Genomic DNA, 16,844 nt, shown 5'->3' with positions numbered 1-16,844 from the left:
CATGTAAATAAACTCATAGATAAACTCAGGTCAGCTGCGCTGTCACAGAAAGTTTGATTTCAGGCTTCCTCCATCAGACTTTTAGGAAATGGGCAAATATTGAGATGTTGTTTGGAGTCATTGTATTTTCCTGTCTTTACAGAAAACTGGCCTGAGCAAATTGTCTGGGGCAGAAAAGTTTCCATCCCTAATTCCCTGTCTCTGCACAGCCTTGGCCAGCTGTGGGGCTCCGTGGCTACACATTGCCACACGGACCTCGAGGCGTCCCCGAGCCAGTCCTGACATAGGTGCTAATATTGGTGAAGATAGAGCAGAAGGAACTCCAACAAGCAGTGGCCCTTTGGACAAGGATCTGCGGTCCTTGAGCATCCTGCTCTATGTCATTACCACCCCGGGTACCTGAGCCGGCCAAATGAGAGATGATATGTGCTCTTTGGAGCTGCACTCTCCCCTCCGAGCACTGTGGAGGTGCACCTCCCCGTGGCAATGGAGACGTGGGATTTGGGGCATGAGCTGGGACAGCGGGAGGATGGCTACAACCAGGCCAGGCTAGAGGGATGAGGGATGCCCCGGTAACCAGCTGGTTTGAGGGACTGCTTCCACCTCTCACCCAGGGTCTTGCATCTGCCCGCGGAGCACCTCGAGCCCCTCGGGTCTGCGGTTTGTGCTGAGCCCCACAGCTGGCCAGCCAGCTGAAATGGTGCCAGGCCCTGGGCGATGCACCCCGCTGGGCCAGTTTGGCTGGGCTGGGGCTGCCGGCTGACCACGCTCCCCGGCCAAACACCCGCTCCTGCCTGCAGCCAGGGCAAAGAGGGCCAGCGCCTACTCCCACCACCGCACCACGAGCGTGCAAAGCCCTTCGTGCACCGCAGCGCAGCATCTTAAGGGCTACCATCCCCTTCCATGCTCAGCCTGGGGCTGGGGGTGCAGGGCAGGCAGTCCCCCGGTTCCCCCCCCGGGACCTGACGGGGCGGACGGGGTGCTGTAATGCTTTCGCCCGGCTGGGTAATGGCATTAGAGCCAAATCGTGCTTTGCCGGGGGATGGAAAGGGGGCCCCGCCGGAATCCCCTGGCCTCGCCTGGCCCCGGCCCCGGCACGGAGCTTCCCGAAGGGGGGTGGGTGCAGGGCGCGGGGGGGGGGGGGGGACCGAGTCGGCGGCGGGGGAGGCGGGGAGGGAGGGCGGGGGCGAGGCGGGCCCGGGGCCGGCGGGGGATGGCGCTCGCCGCCTTCCCGACCATAAAACGGCAGGGCCAGGGCCGGGCGGGCAGAGCGGAGCGGCGGCACGGCACGGCACGGCACGGCACGGCACGGCACGGCACGGCACGGCACGGACCGGCCGAGCCGCCCTGCGGAGGTAACGGAGGCGGCGGGGTCCCAGCCCCGCTGGGATGGGGCAGGCTGCGGGGGAGGAGGGTCCCCTGGCCGGTGCAACGCCGGGGAGGGCTGGGGACGGCTCCGGCTCCTGGAGCCGGTGTCCCCGTCGGTGTCCCGCTGGCTTTTTGCCGGGTCCGGGGAGGGGTTGCAGCCCGCCAGCAAACGCGCTCCGTGCATGAGGCGGGCAGGGGGTCGGCTTTCCTTGTGTGTGTGTCCCCCCCCACCCCTGCAAACTCCTAGCCCTGCTGTTGGGCAGCCCAGCTGCAGCCCTCAGCCTCCGCCACCCGTGACAAAGGGATCTGGCTCTTGCCAGATGAGCTCCGGGCACAGGCAGGCTCCTGCCTGGTCTTCTGTAGCAGGGGAACAGCGGTGTGGGCATATCACCAGAGAAAGGGACTAAAACCGCTGCGGGAGAGGGTTTGGGAAGCTGGAAGCCGGGTGGACCGCGCTGATCCTCCTTCCGATCTTTGCAGCCTCTTCCTTGGCAGAGGCTTGCCCGAGTCGCTCCTTGTTCAAAACCGATTGTCCCTGAACATCCATCCCTACAAGCTGGGAGGAGGCGTGTGGCCATGAAATGCAGGCTCAGCTCTCCCCACCACCCAAAAGTGCCCGCAGAGTTTTATCTTTGCCCTTTAGTTTCTCTGAAATTTGCGTTAGGACCATTTTCTGCTGATGATCCTTTAGTGTTGTTTCTTGGCTGCAGGACCGGTTCCCGGGGGGGTGCAGGCAGCTACTGCCAACTTCAAAGCAGTCCCAGGGCTGCACTAACATCGCGCAGGGGAGTGGGCAGAGCTTCAGGCCAACCCTGCCAGGCGGGCAGGGACGGTGCAGGGAAACCCCTTCTCTCCGTGGTCTCCTGCATGGAGCATGGCTTGGCCAGGCTGGATCGGAGTCCGTCTGCTGAGCCAGGTTTATATAAGTGCTGATTTGCAGTGTCAAGAGATGCCTAAGAATCAGCTTGCCTTTGGAAAATGTATAAAAACATGGCATCTGGCCCGAGGCTGTACCAGTAGCCCAGTATTTGTCTTGGTCCCAGACCCTTGGAGAGATTCTGCCATCTCTCACCTGCTCTCAGCTTGGCCTCGAGTCTCTATCGAGTACTTTCCAGGAGCAAGGATGGAGCAGGAGTGCCAAAAGGCACTGTCACCCTGTCCTTTATAGTGATATCTAGCGTTGCTTTTCTGGCAGACCTGTGGGTGCTCCTTGCATGGGACCATAAACTCCCCTCCAGCTCACCGGCTCGGCAGGAGGCACTGCGCCGTAATGCGGTCCTCACTTGGCACGCTCGGCGGCTCCTCTCGACCGGCAGGATGCTGGGCCAGGCGGGTAGCCGGTCAGACCCAGGGTGTGACGGTCCTGGCTTTCCTGTTGTTAACATCAGTACAGCGTCACTATGCCTTCTTTGGCAAAGGTGCTGAGCCCCAGCCACAGGAGCTGGCTGTTGGGAGGGCTGCAGGTGGAGATGGCGTGTTCAGACCACAGGCAACGCTCTTCCCTTCATGTGGCATGGAAGGGAAGGCGGCGTTAGCTAATGCTGCTTATTCCAAGAGCCAGGGATTAGGGAAGAGAGCTGACTTCTAGATTCCTGGAGAGACAGGGACCTGAGCCTGCACTGCTTGCTGACCCAAAGCAAGTGCGATCTGGTGGGACGATGAGCTGCGTTTGCTGGCAGGCTTAACATTGGCACGTTGCTGCTTTTTGCTGCAGGTGGGAAGGCAGCGGTAGATCACTATGGCCCTGGCGGACAACGCGGGCTGTGCCAAACCCAGTGAGGACTTCCCTTTCCCTGAGATCATTGAACTCAATGTGGGTGGACAAGTCTACATCACCCGCCACCCCACCCTGGTCAGCGTGCCTGGCTCGCTCCTCTGGGAGATGTTCACCCAGAAGAACGTCCGCTCCCTGGCCCGCGACAGCAAGGGACGGTTCTTCGTGGATCGGGATGGCTTCCTCTTCCGCTACATCTTGGATTACATGAGGGACCAGCAGCTGGTGCTGCCCGACCACTTCCCGGAGAGGAGTCGCCTGCAGCGAGAGGCTGAGTACTTCATGCTGCCGGAGCTTGTGAAGATGCTGGCCCCCAAGCTCAGCAAGCAGAACTCGCTGGGAGATGACCCATGCCAAAGCGACCCGGAGGAGCTCTCCCCCAACGCGGACGCCACCCGCAACCTGACCTCTGCCAGTGCCATGCTCCCCAGCGCCGTGGCTGGTGGCCCCGGGGGTGCCGTCACCGCTGGCGTGGGTGCTGCCAGCACTGACGTCCGCAGGGCAGGTTTCATCACCATCGGCTACCGGGGCTCCTACACCCTGGGCAGGGACAGCCAGACGGATGCCAAGTTCCGCAGGGTGGCACGGATCATGGTCTGTGGCAAGACGTCGCTGGCCAAGGAGGTCTTTGGGGATACCTTGAACGAGAGCAGGGACCCGGACAGGCCCCCAGAGAGGTACACCTCTAGGTACTACCTCAAATTCACCTTCCTGGAGCAAGCCTTTGATAAACTGGCTGATGCTGGCTTCCACATGGTGGCTTGCAACTCCACAGGCACCTGTGCCTTCGCCCATGACCAGACAGATGACAGGATCTGGACCTCTTATACCGAATATGTTTTCTATCGTGAGTGACACCAAAAAAAAAAACCCCACAAACCAAACACCAACTCTCCCTTTCCTCTCCTGTGCTGGCTGTTGCCTAGAAGGTAGACATCCGACCCCCGAATCCCAGCGTCCCCCCTTTGCCTCCTTTTGAGTTTGTTCTTGGGGTTTTTTTTCCCCCCTCCTTCCTCTACGTTGAACCTGTTCAGCTCTTCCTTGTAGCAGCTGCTGACCACCAACTTTCTTCCCTCTCTCCGACTTCTGCAGTAGCCGCCTGTAGCTCCCAGCTCTCCCTGGATGTGTGGACTTGGACACTGTCGTGTATGTGTTTTGGGTGGGAGGGGGGGATACACCAGACTGTGCTCTGGGCCGGGTTCCCACAGCTGGATGAGCTTGTCCATGTTGGACACTGAAGTCGGCTCTCACGCCCTTGCATGCCGTGCAGCTCCCTGGGAACATGCTGCATACACTGTATTTGATCTGCCAAGGGGTTCGAGTGAGAAAGCATTGGTTTAAGGACATGGAGAAAGGTGGGAAGCGGAGAGGAGGGTGGGGGGGTGGAAAGATGAAGCCTCGCAGCACAGATATATTGCCATTAGCCCATGTAAGCAGCTTAGCGTTTAGACTGTCAGCGCTTGGGAAGGTTAGATAAAGACACACCCTGTGTTTGCAGTTCTGATTTGAAGCATCACTGCTGCTCTGGGATGCCTTGGGGTTTGTTTTTTTTTTTGGGGGGGGGGGATAGACAGATGCTCTGTTCATGTATACATGGAGGGAGGGGGGGCGGGGAAGGCTTTACTCGCTGTAGGGTGTAAAATGCTTATACATCTCTCAAACTAGTTGGAGGTCTGTCAGAAAAAAGTACCTTCATCTTTCCTTTGGAGTACAATAGCGACGTGGGCTTCAGAGGGATGGGGTTGGGTTGCTCCGGTGAGCAGCAGTCGGGCTCAGCCGCAGGCACGACTTCACAGATTAAAGGGAATCTTTGCCCAACATGAAAATCTTCGCCATTTTGGCAATCTCGTGCGAAGGTCTCTCCAATCACAGCTCTCCAAGGCCTGCTTTTGGGCCTGGGGCTGGCTGCTGCTGCTTTACTGTGCCTGGGCAATGTGTAATAAAGGAACAAAAATGACTCGCCTCCGTCTTCGTGTGCCGAGGTGCGAAGGAGGTGGTGCTGGTTGTGTGCTATGTGCACCCAGAGGTGTTGCTTGAGCAGGACAACAGCGCTGGCACATGGGCAGGGAGCAATGTGCTTTAGTATGCAGATTCAAATCAAGAGGAGAAGAAAGGAAGACAAACGTACTGGAGCCCTCTTGCCCTCCTCTGACCCCCCTCCTCCTCTTTGAACCCTCGCTCCCATCCCAGCTGGGCCAAATTGCAATGCAGCACATCCCTGCAGGGATGCTGATTCAAGCAGTCGGGTCCAGAATTACCCACCCATTTGCAGACCAGCCTCGGATGATGCATTCATCCTCATCACTCGAGCAGGGCCTTGCCAGCTCTGGCACAAGGGGTCAGCCTGCAGATCTCAGTTGCCAACGCCTGCAGGAGCAGTCGCAGGTGGCCCTGCTACCCTGATGTCCCCAGCCGCTGCCTGCGCCTGCCTGCTCCCTCTCTTTTGCTCTGCCAGGTCTCGGCTCCCTTACGCCCACCATCCATCCCTGGTCCTCCACCTCTGGCTGCTTCTCGAGCAGCCCCTGTGAAGCTCTTGGTGCAGGGAGCTAAAGGATCGCGTCGCCGGCTGGATGCCAGCTAAAGGGGTGTTTCTGTTTGGGGTTTATTTGGGAGGAAGGTTTGCAGCTGGTTTCTGAAGGGGTGGGAGGGCTGCAGTCTTCTGGCACACAGGGCGAGCAAAAACTTTACAGCGAGGCGGTCCCTCTCTCCTGAAGAAGGGGAAGGCAAAAATGGTATTTTTATAAGGGCCCGTTCCTCATTGCAACAGCATTTTGAAGAGGAAATGACAACCAGCTTTAAAAAAAGAAAAAGGAACTTGAGCTCTTTGTGGAGAGAGAGAGAGGCTGAAGGACAGAATTAAAACCTTTTAAATAAAGGGGGAAGGGACATGCACTCCATGTTTGCTTGTATTTTTTTTTAACTAAAGATTTTCTGATCGTTATCAATTAGGACTGATTGGAAAAAGAAAATGCTGCCTTGTGAGAAATGCTGGTGTTTTGAAGTTTGCTTTTCCCCTCTGGAACTGGACTAAAAAATTGATCTCACAGGAGGAAGCATTTTTCCTGAGGGAGAGACCATAATGGCAAAGTCAACATTTAGGTGGTTTTGATCTGCCAGGTTATGTGATCTGGGCTGTTAAACCTAATACCCCGAGTGAAATACGACCAGAGCAGAAGAATTTACTTCTGAATCATTTCAGAGATTGACAGTTTTCATGAAAACCGATACTTTGTGAAAAAATACTTTTGTTGAGATCTATCTCAGCAAAAATACAACAAATTTGGGATTGTTTCTTTTCTTTGCATATATCTAGTAACAGAAGGAGTGTCCTTTTGCTCCTGCCCATGGCTGGGAGGAGAACCTGGTTAATTTGATCCTTAGGAGAGACCATTTGCAGAGAAATGGTGGCATGGAAAAACATCTATTTGAGGTTCTCATCCTCTGAACAATCATGGCAAGTTACTCGAGCTGGGCAAAAAAAAGCAGGGGATGGCTGAAGTGAGTTGGGAAGCTCAGTCTCCAGGGCTTCAAGGAGACAGTGCAGAAGGTGCTTTCCTGATGTCGCCTGTTTTGCTGGCTTTTCCTGGGAATGCGCCTGCCTTTCTGTGTGTTTCTAGATCTCGAGGTGCCTGCTGGACCATGGTGGTCTGTCTCTGGGTTGGGCTTGTTCAAAGCACCTAGACCTACTTAGCTGTCTTCGAGCTTGTGATCTCCCCTCAGCATCTCCCACCATCGAGGATGTCCGTAGGAACTCAAGGGAAAAATCAAATCTTGTTCTGTTTCCTTCCCTCCAGCCAGCCCTGGCTGTTGGACCCAGAGGCCGTTTTCTCTTCCCAAGAAAACAGCATGACCCTGCTCTTCAGGCACTGATTCCTGCCAGTGCACAGCTGGATTAAGGCAGTGCCCCCCAGCTAGCACTGAAGCATAGCACCAAATCCTGTTAGAGGCGCAGGCAGCAGGAGCTGTAAGTGAAGACCCTCCATGTGTATGGCGGGTCCAGGGCTTTGGAGAGGAGCTGGCCGCCCCCAGCTCGGCTGTGGGTGGCTTGGCTCCAGCGTAGGAGGGCTGGCACCTCCAAGGAAGGGCACGTGGGCTGTGCATGGGCAGGCGGACTGCAGTGCACGCCTGTAGTAAGAATGGGTTGCATGTGCATTGGGGGATTAGTCATGTTGTCTGCAAAAGCCCAGGGCCAGGAGGGATCCCTGTGATTATTTTAATCTGACCTGCACTGAAAAGTCATCGGCTTTTCTGAAGGGAGTCCTGCTGTGAATGAGAGGTGGGGACCGTGTCTAAGCTAGAGCTGGTCCATCCCCAGATGCCAGACCACCTACCACCTTGGCCTTGGTTTTTAGGATAGCGTAAGAAGCCCACAGCCTCCCAAGGGGGTCTCCGTGTGGCAGCAGGTCCCTTGTGGAAGAGCGTGGACCACGGTGGGGGAGAATGTCCTTTGGGAAGGCATCTGGTCTCACTGCAAAGCTCAGCAGATGCTGCGCTCACCAGAAACCAAGGAATGTTTTCATAAAGGGCTTTAAGCTTTCAAAGCTTGTTTTCCCTCTGAGGGGTAATGTAACTCACCCTTTCATTTAGAGATCCCCAGAAAATCATCCATCCCAAAATAATATCCCTCCTTCAAATGAGGCAGAACGTGAACTCAGGCTGGGTCTGCGTTCCCAGGCGAGCACCCTGCCCACAAATTGCTGGTTACTCGCTCGGTGTCTCATTCTGCACAAAAACTGCAGGAACTGAGCTTTCCCCATAAAAAGCCAAATCCCATCTGCCTCCATCAGACACTTCTGCCACCCCGAGAGAACATCTGAAAACATTTCATCTCCTAGGTCTGTCTTCAGCCCCTCTGTAGGAGGACCCCCTTTGGTGGCAGAAAAGTCCTGCCCTGCCCAGAAGCTGCGCTCTCCCCATCCTGCCAGCAGCCAGGAGGCAATAAGGATGGAGCAGGTCAGCACTGGGGGCCTGGGAAGAGGACAAGCAGGGTCCCGTGGGGTCCAGAAGATTAGAGAGGCTAGAGGGGAGACACAGAAAACCCTGTCCCCAGCCTAGAAAGCCCATCCTGCCATGGGAGACCTGAGGCAGGACCTGAGGCTGCTCAGCACACCACAAAGATCGAGACTGACTTGATTGCAGCGTTGAAATAGCGAAGGGCTTATTGATCAAGAAGCACAGAAAGGGTAGAAGCGGCAGTAGCTGGAAGCTGTAACCAACCTCTTCTAATGTGAAAAATAAAAACCAAAAAACTACCTTTAACAGCATGGGTATTCACCACTGAGAACGACTGTTGGGGAGATGGGGGTTCTCCAATTCTTGGTGCAGAAACTGCAGCCTGGATGCTTTCTGTAGGAAGGGGTTTAACAAAACAAAGCTTTTAGGATCAGTTTAGGAGCTGACACCAGTTGGCTGCAATGTGCAGGAGGCGAGACAATATGCAGAGCTTTGCTCTGCTCTGGCCAGCCATGGAGAGACCTCTGGGACTCCTCTCTGGGGCCATGGGAGAAGCAGGAGAGGAAATGCAGCTGAGCAGTCAATGTTTGCATTTGCTGGAAGTCGTGAGAGCCAGAAGATGCTTTGGGTTGGGTAAGCTGTTCCGGCAGCTGGCAGAGAGCTGCAGGAGCACTTTGCCAAATGAAGCTTGTTCAACCTGTGCTGACAGCTTGTTCCGAGCTAAAGCAGGTTAGACTTTGTGACTTCATGACGTGCAGATGGTTTTCTTAAAAGGCTCTTGCAGTTAAAAACGTTTTGCTTGGTTCTAGGTGGTAGATGGCTGGGAATTATCCCCCCACCTCCTCCGGGAGAGCTGTACAGTATCTGACTGAAATATGTCCTTGCAAATAGACTAAACTAGAATTCATCTAAATCATATTTGAGTCCACAGCACAACCCCTGCATCCCAGATATCTGTTCCCTCTCCCTCCTTACCCTTCTCCGGGCTAGATATGCTGTGATGCAGGGTCCACTGTGCCAACAGCATCCTTAAAGTGACCCTAAAGGGCACGTTAGCCCCCAGCACCCCAGGGCAGCAGGACAAATCTGCCATCAGAAATAAATTTTCTTCCTGTTCACAGACCACTCTAGAGCACAGAAAACTTAACTCAGCCCCGCGTTTTCCTAGACTCGGCCTGAAATTGGATGATGCGGTTCAGCAGGAGGCAGAGGAGCATGCAGCAATTATAGAGGATAAACACAGCTCTTTACTGCATACTGTCAAGTGCCATCCTTTCTTGCAATTCTAATCAGGGACGCAAAAAGCCTCTCCTGCCAGCAGCGTGAAGAAGAGCATTTGTATGGAAAGCACAAATCACCTGGCTGGTGTTACCGGAGGAGCTGTACAAGCCCAGCCTTGCTGGATTAATTTAGGAGCTCTGGCAAAGGCTGATCGGGGCTAGCAGGCAGGGACGATCTGACGTTCCTGATCGTTGGAGTGAGTGAGATGGAGCCTGGCCTTGTCGTGGTCCTCTCCCATCATCGTTTAGAGGACCTCTGTGGGAAGGCAGGGAAGAGGAGCACACTGCATCCTCTTTCTCTAGACCTGAGGTCCTTGGCACGTTCTCCCCGGTTGATGCCACAGCTGAGTCCAGGCCACCCGTGCCTGATGGGAGGAACCCTCAGCCACCACAGCAGAGGATAGAGACTGCTGCAGCCTGCCCAGGCCACAGCAGCTCAGCTCAATCACCTGCCCAGGGCCTTCTGGGGAGCTTGACGATGGACAACTCGGTGCCCACCCCAGGGACCATGGCTGGGAAGAACAGCCTCCTCCCACCACAAGCACGCAGAGGGTGCTGTAGATTTTGGGGCCATTTCACAAGTGAAAGCCAAGTTTCAGATGCGACTTGGGATGCACATCCTCCATTTCCCAGCCTTCAGTGAGCCCAGTTTGCAGGCTGCTCAGCCCGTTCTAAAAGTGCAAGTCCCTTCAACGTTGAGGAAGCTGCCCCCAATGCCTAGATGGTTTTAGCTCAATTTCTTAAGGAGAAAGGTTTGTGCAACCTCACGCAGCGTGTTCCTTCCCTTTTCTTAAAGGACCTGAATCTGTGGGCTAGTTTCACCTCAACCTGGCAGTGTTTCAACTATTAGGAGACTGCCAGTCTCATGCAAATATGTTTTGGGTTATAGCAGACCTCCTCAAATCCCCCTCCCCCTGCCCAGAGCATGAACTCAACCTTTAAGAAGCAAAACCACATAAGAAAACAGACTTTGTGGGCTCCCTGCCCTCTGCAGTATCCACAGGCAAGCAGCCTGCTGAGCCTGTGCGGGAGCTTGGCGAGCCCTGGAGTGCACCAGAGTCAGGTTCGTGTTTAATTTACAGGTCCCCTGTGGAGGCAGATCGAGATACTGAGCAGAGCTGGAAGATCAAGGATGCTCAGATGCTTAAGGCTTATGCTTTGAGCCTGTAGAGCATTCATTGCACCTCTGCCTTGGGTGGCAGCTTGCCTGTACCAGCTTTTCCTTCATCCCAGCATAGTTTGACCAAGACGTGTGGTCAAATAGCCCCCGAGATGAGAGAGGTTAAGGGCAATCCCTAGAGCTTGGCAAGGCATCTGAGCCAGAGGTGCACGCTGAGATAGGAAGCAGCCTGGCAGAGGTGAGCGCACGGTGTTGTCAACAGAGGATAGCCAGCCAGAGACCTGCAAAAGAGCTGTTTCATTCACAAAACTCTGCAGCAAGTCTCTGCCTTTCACTTGGATCTGGAGGGAGGCAGTGGTACCTTTGACAGAAGGAAAAGTCCCTAATGGAGAGGCAGCAGGAGAATTACTGGGACAAATGAGTGGGTTTCTAAAAACAAGAACTTTTTCTTTATTTAAGGAAAGGGAACATAAAATCCAGAGTAAAGCTCAATGGGAGGGCATGGGAGCCTTGCGAGCAACCTTGGGGATTTCTGCACGTCCCATTGCTGCAGAGCCATCCCAAGAGTCAGCTCCAGGACATGCAGCTGCAGAGCCACCACGCAGCCTGGCCACGAGGGCCACCAGAGCCTGGGAGCGGGGATCACCCTCCAGACGGGTCTTTCGGAGGGGCCCTCATGCTCCACAGAGGAGGCTGTAAAACCTCGGTGCTCCTAGGAGAGCGGGACATGAAGGAGGGATGGGCAGGAACAGCCCTGGGAGCTCCCAGCGGAGGACGAGGGAACATTGCCATATAAAGAAGCAATAAAACCAACCAGCTTGAGGCTTTGCTATTCCCCCTCCGCACTGCCCAGCATCAGCTCCTGGCTACAGCCCACGCCCCGGAGCAGGACCGCGGGGGGCTCAGCATGGCTGGGGTATGGCTGATGTCCTTCCTCCGGAGGGGCTGGTGGACATCTCTGCCACATCGCTCTTTCATCCCCAGCATTGTAAAATTTCTCCATCCCCACTCAAAACCAGGGCTGGGCATGTGACAAGGAGCAGTTTTGGGTGCTGCAGGGCTGGTTATACTCTTTAGGGGCAGAAGGAACATCCCTGTCCCCAGGGAGAGCTGCCTGCCGGCGCTAGCAGGGGCCACCACCATCCTCCCCTGACTTGCATCCCATGAATGGGCACTGAGGGCAGGGCAACCACTGCATCTCCAAAAAGTCCCTCGCAGCTAGCTTTTCCCCCCACCCACACAGCCTGCACCCTTGCTTCTCCTGCTCCCGGGGCCCCTGGAGAGGGGTGGCTGCCCCTCCAAAGCTCTCCCTGAGGGACAGGGACAAGGCAGAGGTGGCACTGCCAGGATTCTCTTTCCCTGCCAGTGTCCCAAAAGACAGAGACTCCCTAAACGGGGGACAGTGCCCGGGGGTGCAGCTCAGCCTCGGGGGGTGGGGGGTGTGCTGCTTTCTAGCATCTGCAAAGACAACGCTGCTGCTGTGACCCAGCTTGGGACTTCTCTGCACTGGTACAAGTGTGTAATCCCGTCCGATCGACCCCAAAATGCACGCACATATGAGCTGGTCTGCTAGAGCCAGAGCGATGCCCACCCTTGAGGCCATGCTTGCGGACCTCTGCTAGCCACTGCATGGCTGCCTCAGCCCTCCTGGCTTTGCTGGAAGCTGCGATTTCGCTAGACATTCAGCTTTTGCATTTGTTTGGTTTTTAGTTCGGGGCCCTTTTCCGTGACAAGGGAGAGTTCAGAACCAAAAACCAAACAAAGGCATAAATGTTTAAGGCTCAAAGACAAAAAAAAGTAAATAAAGGAAACTGTAAAAAAAAAAAATCTCAAGTTTTCCTTAACCTGGTCTTGTGCTCCAGGGCTGGCCAGACAGACAGTGTTTATCAGTACCAGATTAGCAGCTACTTGTAGCCAGAGAAGCTGATGGCTTTCATGGCCCGAAGAGACAAGGTCTAGCGAATCCAAAGCAGGGCTTCTGCCAGCTCTTCACTGCTCCATGGGGTATATTGCAGAGGAAAAAACAACCGGAGCAAGGGAAAAGAGCAAGGATCCTCTTTGCATGTCCCTGGGCAGCCAGGTGGGTCTCTGCTTTGCTGGATACACCAGGCTCTGCTTCTCCTGTGGTTTAGGGACCCTGCTGAGGTGACAATGATTCCCTTCCAATGCTGGGAGCAGCAGCGTGGTGAGTGCTGGAGTCTCATCCTGACATGGAACCGGGATGCTGCAGGGCTGGCATGGGCCCCGGGTTCGCCCTGCCTCAGTTTCCCCAACCTACAGCGTAAGGCAAACCAGTCCTTTTTGGTCCTTACGGGGAGGCTCTGCAGAGCCAAGCTCTCCTGGGGGCGGTGAAATGGATACCCCAGCACTTCCCTCCCCTCTGAGCCGTCACGAAACGCCTGGTCCAGTGCAACGCAGGGCACAGCCTGTCCACATCTGCTCTCCACCTAGGGACCTGAAGCTAGCAAGCACGGAGAAGGCACTTCACCCTTGTAAACCAACCTGTTTTAAAATAGCCTCCAGTCCCTGCAGTATAAATAAGAAACCCACCGAGTTACACTGTTTTGCCCCAGCTGGGGATCACTTCCTCAGAGCTGAGGCTTTCAACCAAAAAAAAAAGAATAATGCTCTAATCCTTCCCCTCTACAGCAGAACAACGGATTACAGCTCATTTAGGGAAGTCCCACTTGCCATGCAACTACGCCCTGCGTATATCTATTATTCCCATTACGCCCGAGTCTTCTGGTTAATATACTATTTTAATCAACTCAGAGGATTAAATGCCATTAAGGACCCAGGAGGACGGTCTTTTCCAGCTGCAAGCGGACGGTGCAGGGATGCTGAGGGACGGTGCAGGGATGCTGAGGACGGGCATGTTCGTGCTGCCGTGTCCTCTCGAGGTGGGGCTGGTTCGAGGGAAAAGGAATGGGCGTAACGGGGTGGCAGGGGACAGGGCTTTCCCCTGAATTGCTGGTAAAAGCAACAGTTTAATAGGTAGAGTCCACAGTTAACCCAGAAAAAAGTAAGAGACAAGTAAACAGGAAACTGTTTCGCAACCCTCCGGTCACCAAAGCTTCCCCCCGCTCGGCTCAGCTCCGCTGCCCTCTGCCACGGCCGCCGCCTGTCCCAAAGTCTCTCCAGGGATGGGGTGTCTCCTGTGGCTCCTGGGCTGCCTCGGGTCACACGGGATCTGTTTTGCATGTGCTGTTCATGCGGACGTTGCGACAGCCAGTCTCGCACCCTAAAAAGCAGGAACATACCTCGGCTGGCCGCACGCTGCGGAGGGGGAGCCAGCTTGCTCCCCGATATTCCACAGCAGGCTTTGCATGGGAAAGGGAGCTGCACAGGGCTTCCCATGTGATCCAAGAGCTCCTGCGTTTACCAGTGATTTTGGAGCAGGCAGAGAGACAGAGCCACCCTGACATTTGTAACTTCTTTTTTTTTCTGTAGAACTTGCATTTTTTAAATTCATGTACAACGCAGCTGGGTTTCCAGCTTCTCATCTGTGTAAGTGGAAACATCTCATTTGACTTCAGTCACTTTAATGGAGCAACTCCAAACCTGAAGAAACCAAGGGTACAGCCAATGTTTCCCGATGGGCGTTCTCAAAATATTATTGTTCTTTGCATGCCTGGGGAGGATTTAACGCAAAACCCCAGGGGAACAAAAAAATCAACAAGACGCCCCACGCTGCAGCTTTTAGCTATCATTTTGCTCCAGGGGAACTGAAGTCCCCAGGTCCTAGTTTGGAAGGATTCCCAGTCTTCTAGAAGTCACACTAGCAAAACAGGCCAGGAAAGTACTTCTCAGCACGCCGGAAAGCTGAACACATACCAGGCACATCAGGGTTATGATAAGGGCTTGTTGCCTGACGCCAAATACCGCCATGCTCATGTCCCTCCCACCCCCCTCAATTTAATGTTGTTGCTAACTCCACCTCCCAGCAAACCGCGCTTTTGCAGGCTCTGGAAAGCAAAGATGTTTCCTTGTGACGGGATATATTTGCAGCTGCCAGGAGTGGGAGGTCTTGGCACCAGGGACCTTCACCGTAGGCAGCTCTCCTCCCTCCCTCTGCTGGAGTGAGATCATCCATCAGTGTCATGTAAATGAAGGACAAACCTTCCTGTCTCCTGCCAAGCAGAGAGTTAGCAGGAGTCAGGAAACCTTCCCTTGTTCTTAGGTTTACTGGCAGACACCCCGGCGGTGCTGGTTCCTCCTGGGGGACCGCTGTTTTATGGCTGGGCATCCCCTCCTGCCCGCGTTGGGGTCTGCCACTGCCCGGAACGACTGAGCTGCACCTCCCCTACTCTTTCTGGCCATGCTCCCCATGGTTGCTAAATCCTGCAGCAGCATCTTCTTCTGCTTTGAAGCTGCTTCAGAAGTTCCCAGAAGGCTCCTGTGGTGCATGGGCACACGCAATCCCTAACCAACATCTACTGTCCTGTTTCACAGGTTAATCAGTCAGTACCGGGGTCCAGAAATCCCAGCCCTGGCCCTCTGTAACGCTGGTCTTGCTGGAAGCAAGGCTATAAGGAGGCTTCAGGTGACCTAAGGAAACAGGCAGAGCCTGTAGGAGATGCAGGAACACTTGAAGTCTCCATGAACTAAAAAGCTTTGATCTACTTGCCAGCAGCTCTAGCTAGCATTGTCCCTTCCCTTCCCTTCCCTTCCCTTCCCTTCCCTTCCCTTCCCTTCCCGTCCCTTCCCTTCCTGTCTTCAAACCTACCCACTTTTTTATTCCAGAAACTTTGGGTTTCTTTGTGTAGTCAATCATTAAAAATCCACTAAAAATTCCACCGAAAGCAATTATTTCCCCCAAATTATCTTTTGATAAAAAGGCAGGAGGGAGTGTTACAACATGAAGAAAGGAGTATTTTTTGTACAAGTCACCAAGAAGGGGCTGCAGGTTTCCTAGAGGAGAGATGTGCACGGCTCCCCAGCCCACCCAGGGCAAAGGAGGCTTCCCCGTGTGCTCGTGGCCAGAATTACAGACATCCCCCAGCTAGCAGTGGTCACTGCGACCTTCTGCGCAGAGGTACGTCCCACCAATGATAAGATCAGCAGCTCTGTGTACTCTCAGATAATTATCAAGGTCTTGGATGAAAAACTCGGAGGGGGCTAAGAACAGCTGTAGCGTAACACGTGCTCAGGCCAAGCTCTAGTCCTGCGATGCCAAAGCATGGACCACCTCCTTGGAAGTCAGCAGCTGGCCTGGAGAGGTGGGAAAGCAGCGGGAGACAGTGTCCCCCAGGAGCTCAGTCACCCCCTTCTCCATACATCAATGCTCCAGCAGAAAGGGGACTATCGATGCGAGGCCAGCATCTGTAGGGAGGCTGGTTACAGCTGAGGTTGCAGCTTCAGAACAGACCCGTTGCCAAAAGTGATTATTCGGTTGCCTGATGGTGGCAGTTCATGTAATCAAGTAAATGATTGATCTGCTCTAACTTCACCGTCTTCAAGTTGGATGTGAAAGTCTGAGCTGGTTGTCCCCAGCACCTTTGTTGTTAGTAGTGGTTGTCCAGCAGGAGAAGCAAGCAGTGCTGGAGGGTCAGACGCCTGTCTGGAGATGACACCTAGACATCTAACACAGGGTCATTAGAGGTGCAGATGTCTCTCCACGGACTCCAACAGGAGGCCCCAGAGACACTTAAGCTGTAGAGCCAAAGTACCCCTGCTGACACTCATCCCTGTGAGAGGTACAAGCAGTGCAATAAGCCAATCAATCCAAAACCAGCTTCTCTGCTCGACATCCAACACTGTCCTGGACACTCTGCTTTGGGCTTCTGTACCCATCAGTTGGACCCAGGCTGCTCTGCCTGGCTGGGCAGAAAGGGTTTGGGAGTTAGCTGTATGGGCCAGCAACCAGCTCGCTCTTCTGTGGTGATGGAGCCAGGTGGTGGCCGTGTGGGTGAGAAGTACAGAGCTGTGGAGAGAGCCCAAGGGCAAAGACCTCCTTGTCACTGTGCATTTTAACGTAGACTCGGGGAGGTAGATCAGCCACAAGCACGTCACACATTGGCCACAAAGAGACTGAAGGGATCTCAGGATGGGTGACAGACCATTAGCAAACCTTCCTCTGACCCAGGAGGGACCTGCCAACCCAGGAGGACAGTCCAGCTCGGAGTCGGGGTCCCCTTTGAGATGCCGTACCAAGACCCTCTGTGGGGTTGGGGGAGCTGTTCATGGTGTATCTCAGGTTCCCCACTTGTGCTCAGCAATGACGACACCTCCCCAGCGAGCACCAGGTTAACCAGAAAGGCTGCGGCTCTCACGTAACGCTGTACGAAGCCGTTACGCCAGGGAAGACACAACAGAAAAGTGACCCGCTGTTGAAAGAGGGCCACTAAGC

At 54.7% G+C, this 16,844-nt stretch overlaps 1 protein-coding gene across 1 annotated transcript; it reads left to right on the top strand.

Moving 5' to 3' along the window:
• The first annotated feature begins 1,292 nt into the window (after window positions 1–1,292).
• Window positions 1,293–4,291, top strand: LOC143164638 (BTB/POZ domain-containing protein KCTD12-like). The gene is made up of 2 exons (XM_076347487.1): window positions 1,293–1,355; window positions 3,083–4,291. Exon 2 carries the CDS (start codon window positions 3,107–3,109, stop codon window positions 3,995–3,997), a length of 891 nt encoding a protein of 296 aa, XP_076203602.1. The 5' UTR covers window positions 1,293–1,355; window positions 3,083–3,106; the 3' UTR covers window positions 3,998–4,291.
• Window positions 4,292–16,844: the final 12,553 nt, after the last annotated feature.

The sequence above is a fragment of the Aptenodytes patagonicus genome, chromosome 9 (genome assembly GCF_965638725.1).
Source record: "Aptenodytes patagonicus chromosome 9, bAptPat1.pri.cur, whole genome shotgun sequence".
NCBI classification, from domain to species: domain Eukaryota; kingdom Metazoa; phylum Chordata; class Aves; order Sphenisciformes; family Spheniscidae; genus Aptenodytes; species Aptenodytes patagonicus.
The sequence above is the reverse complement of the archived record's forward strand: the minus strand, read 5'-3'. Positions and strand labels throughout refer to the sequence as shown.

Excerpts from the sequence above, each read along its gene's own strand:
- LOC143164638 (XM_076347487.1), top strand. The coding sequence starts at position 3,107 with ATGGCCCTGGCGGACAACGCGGGCTGTGCCAAACCCAGTGAGGACTTC.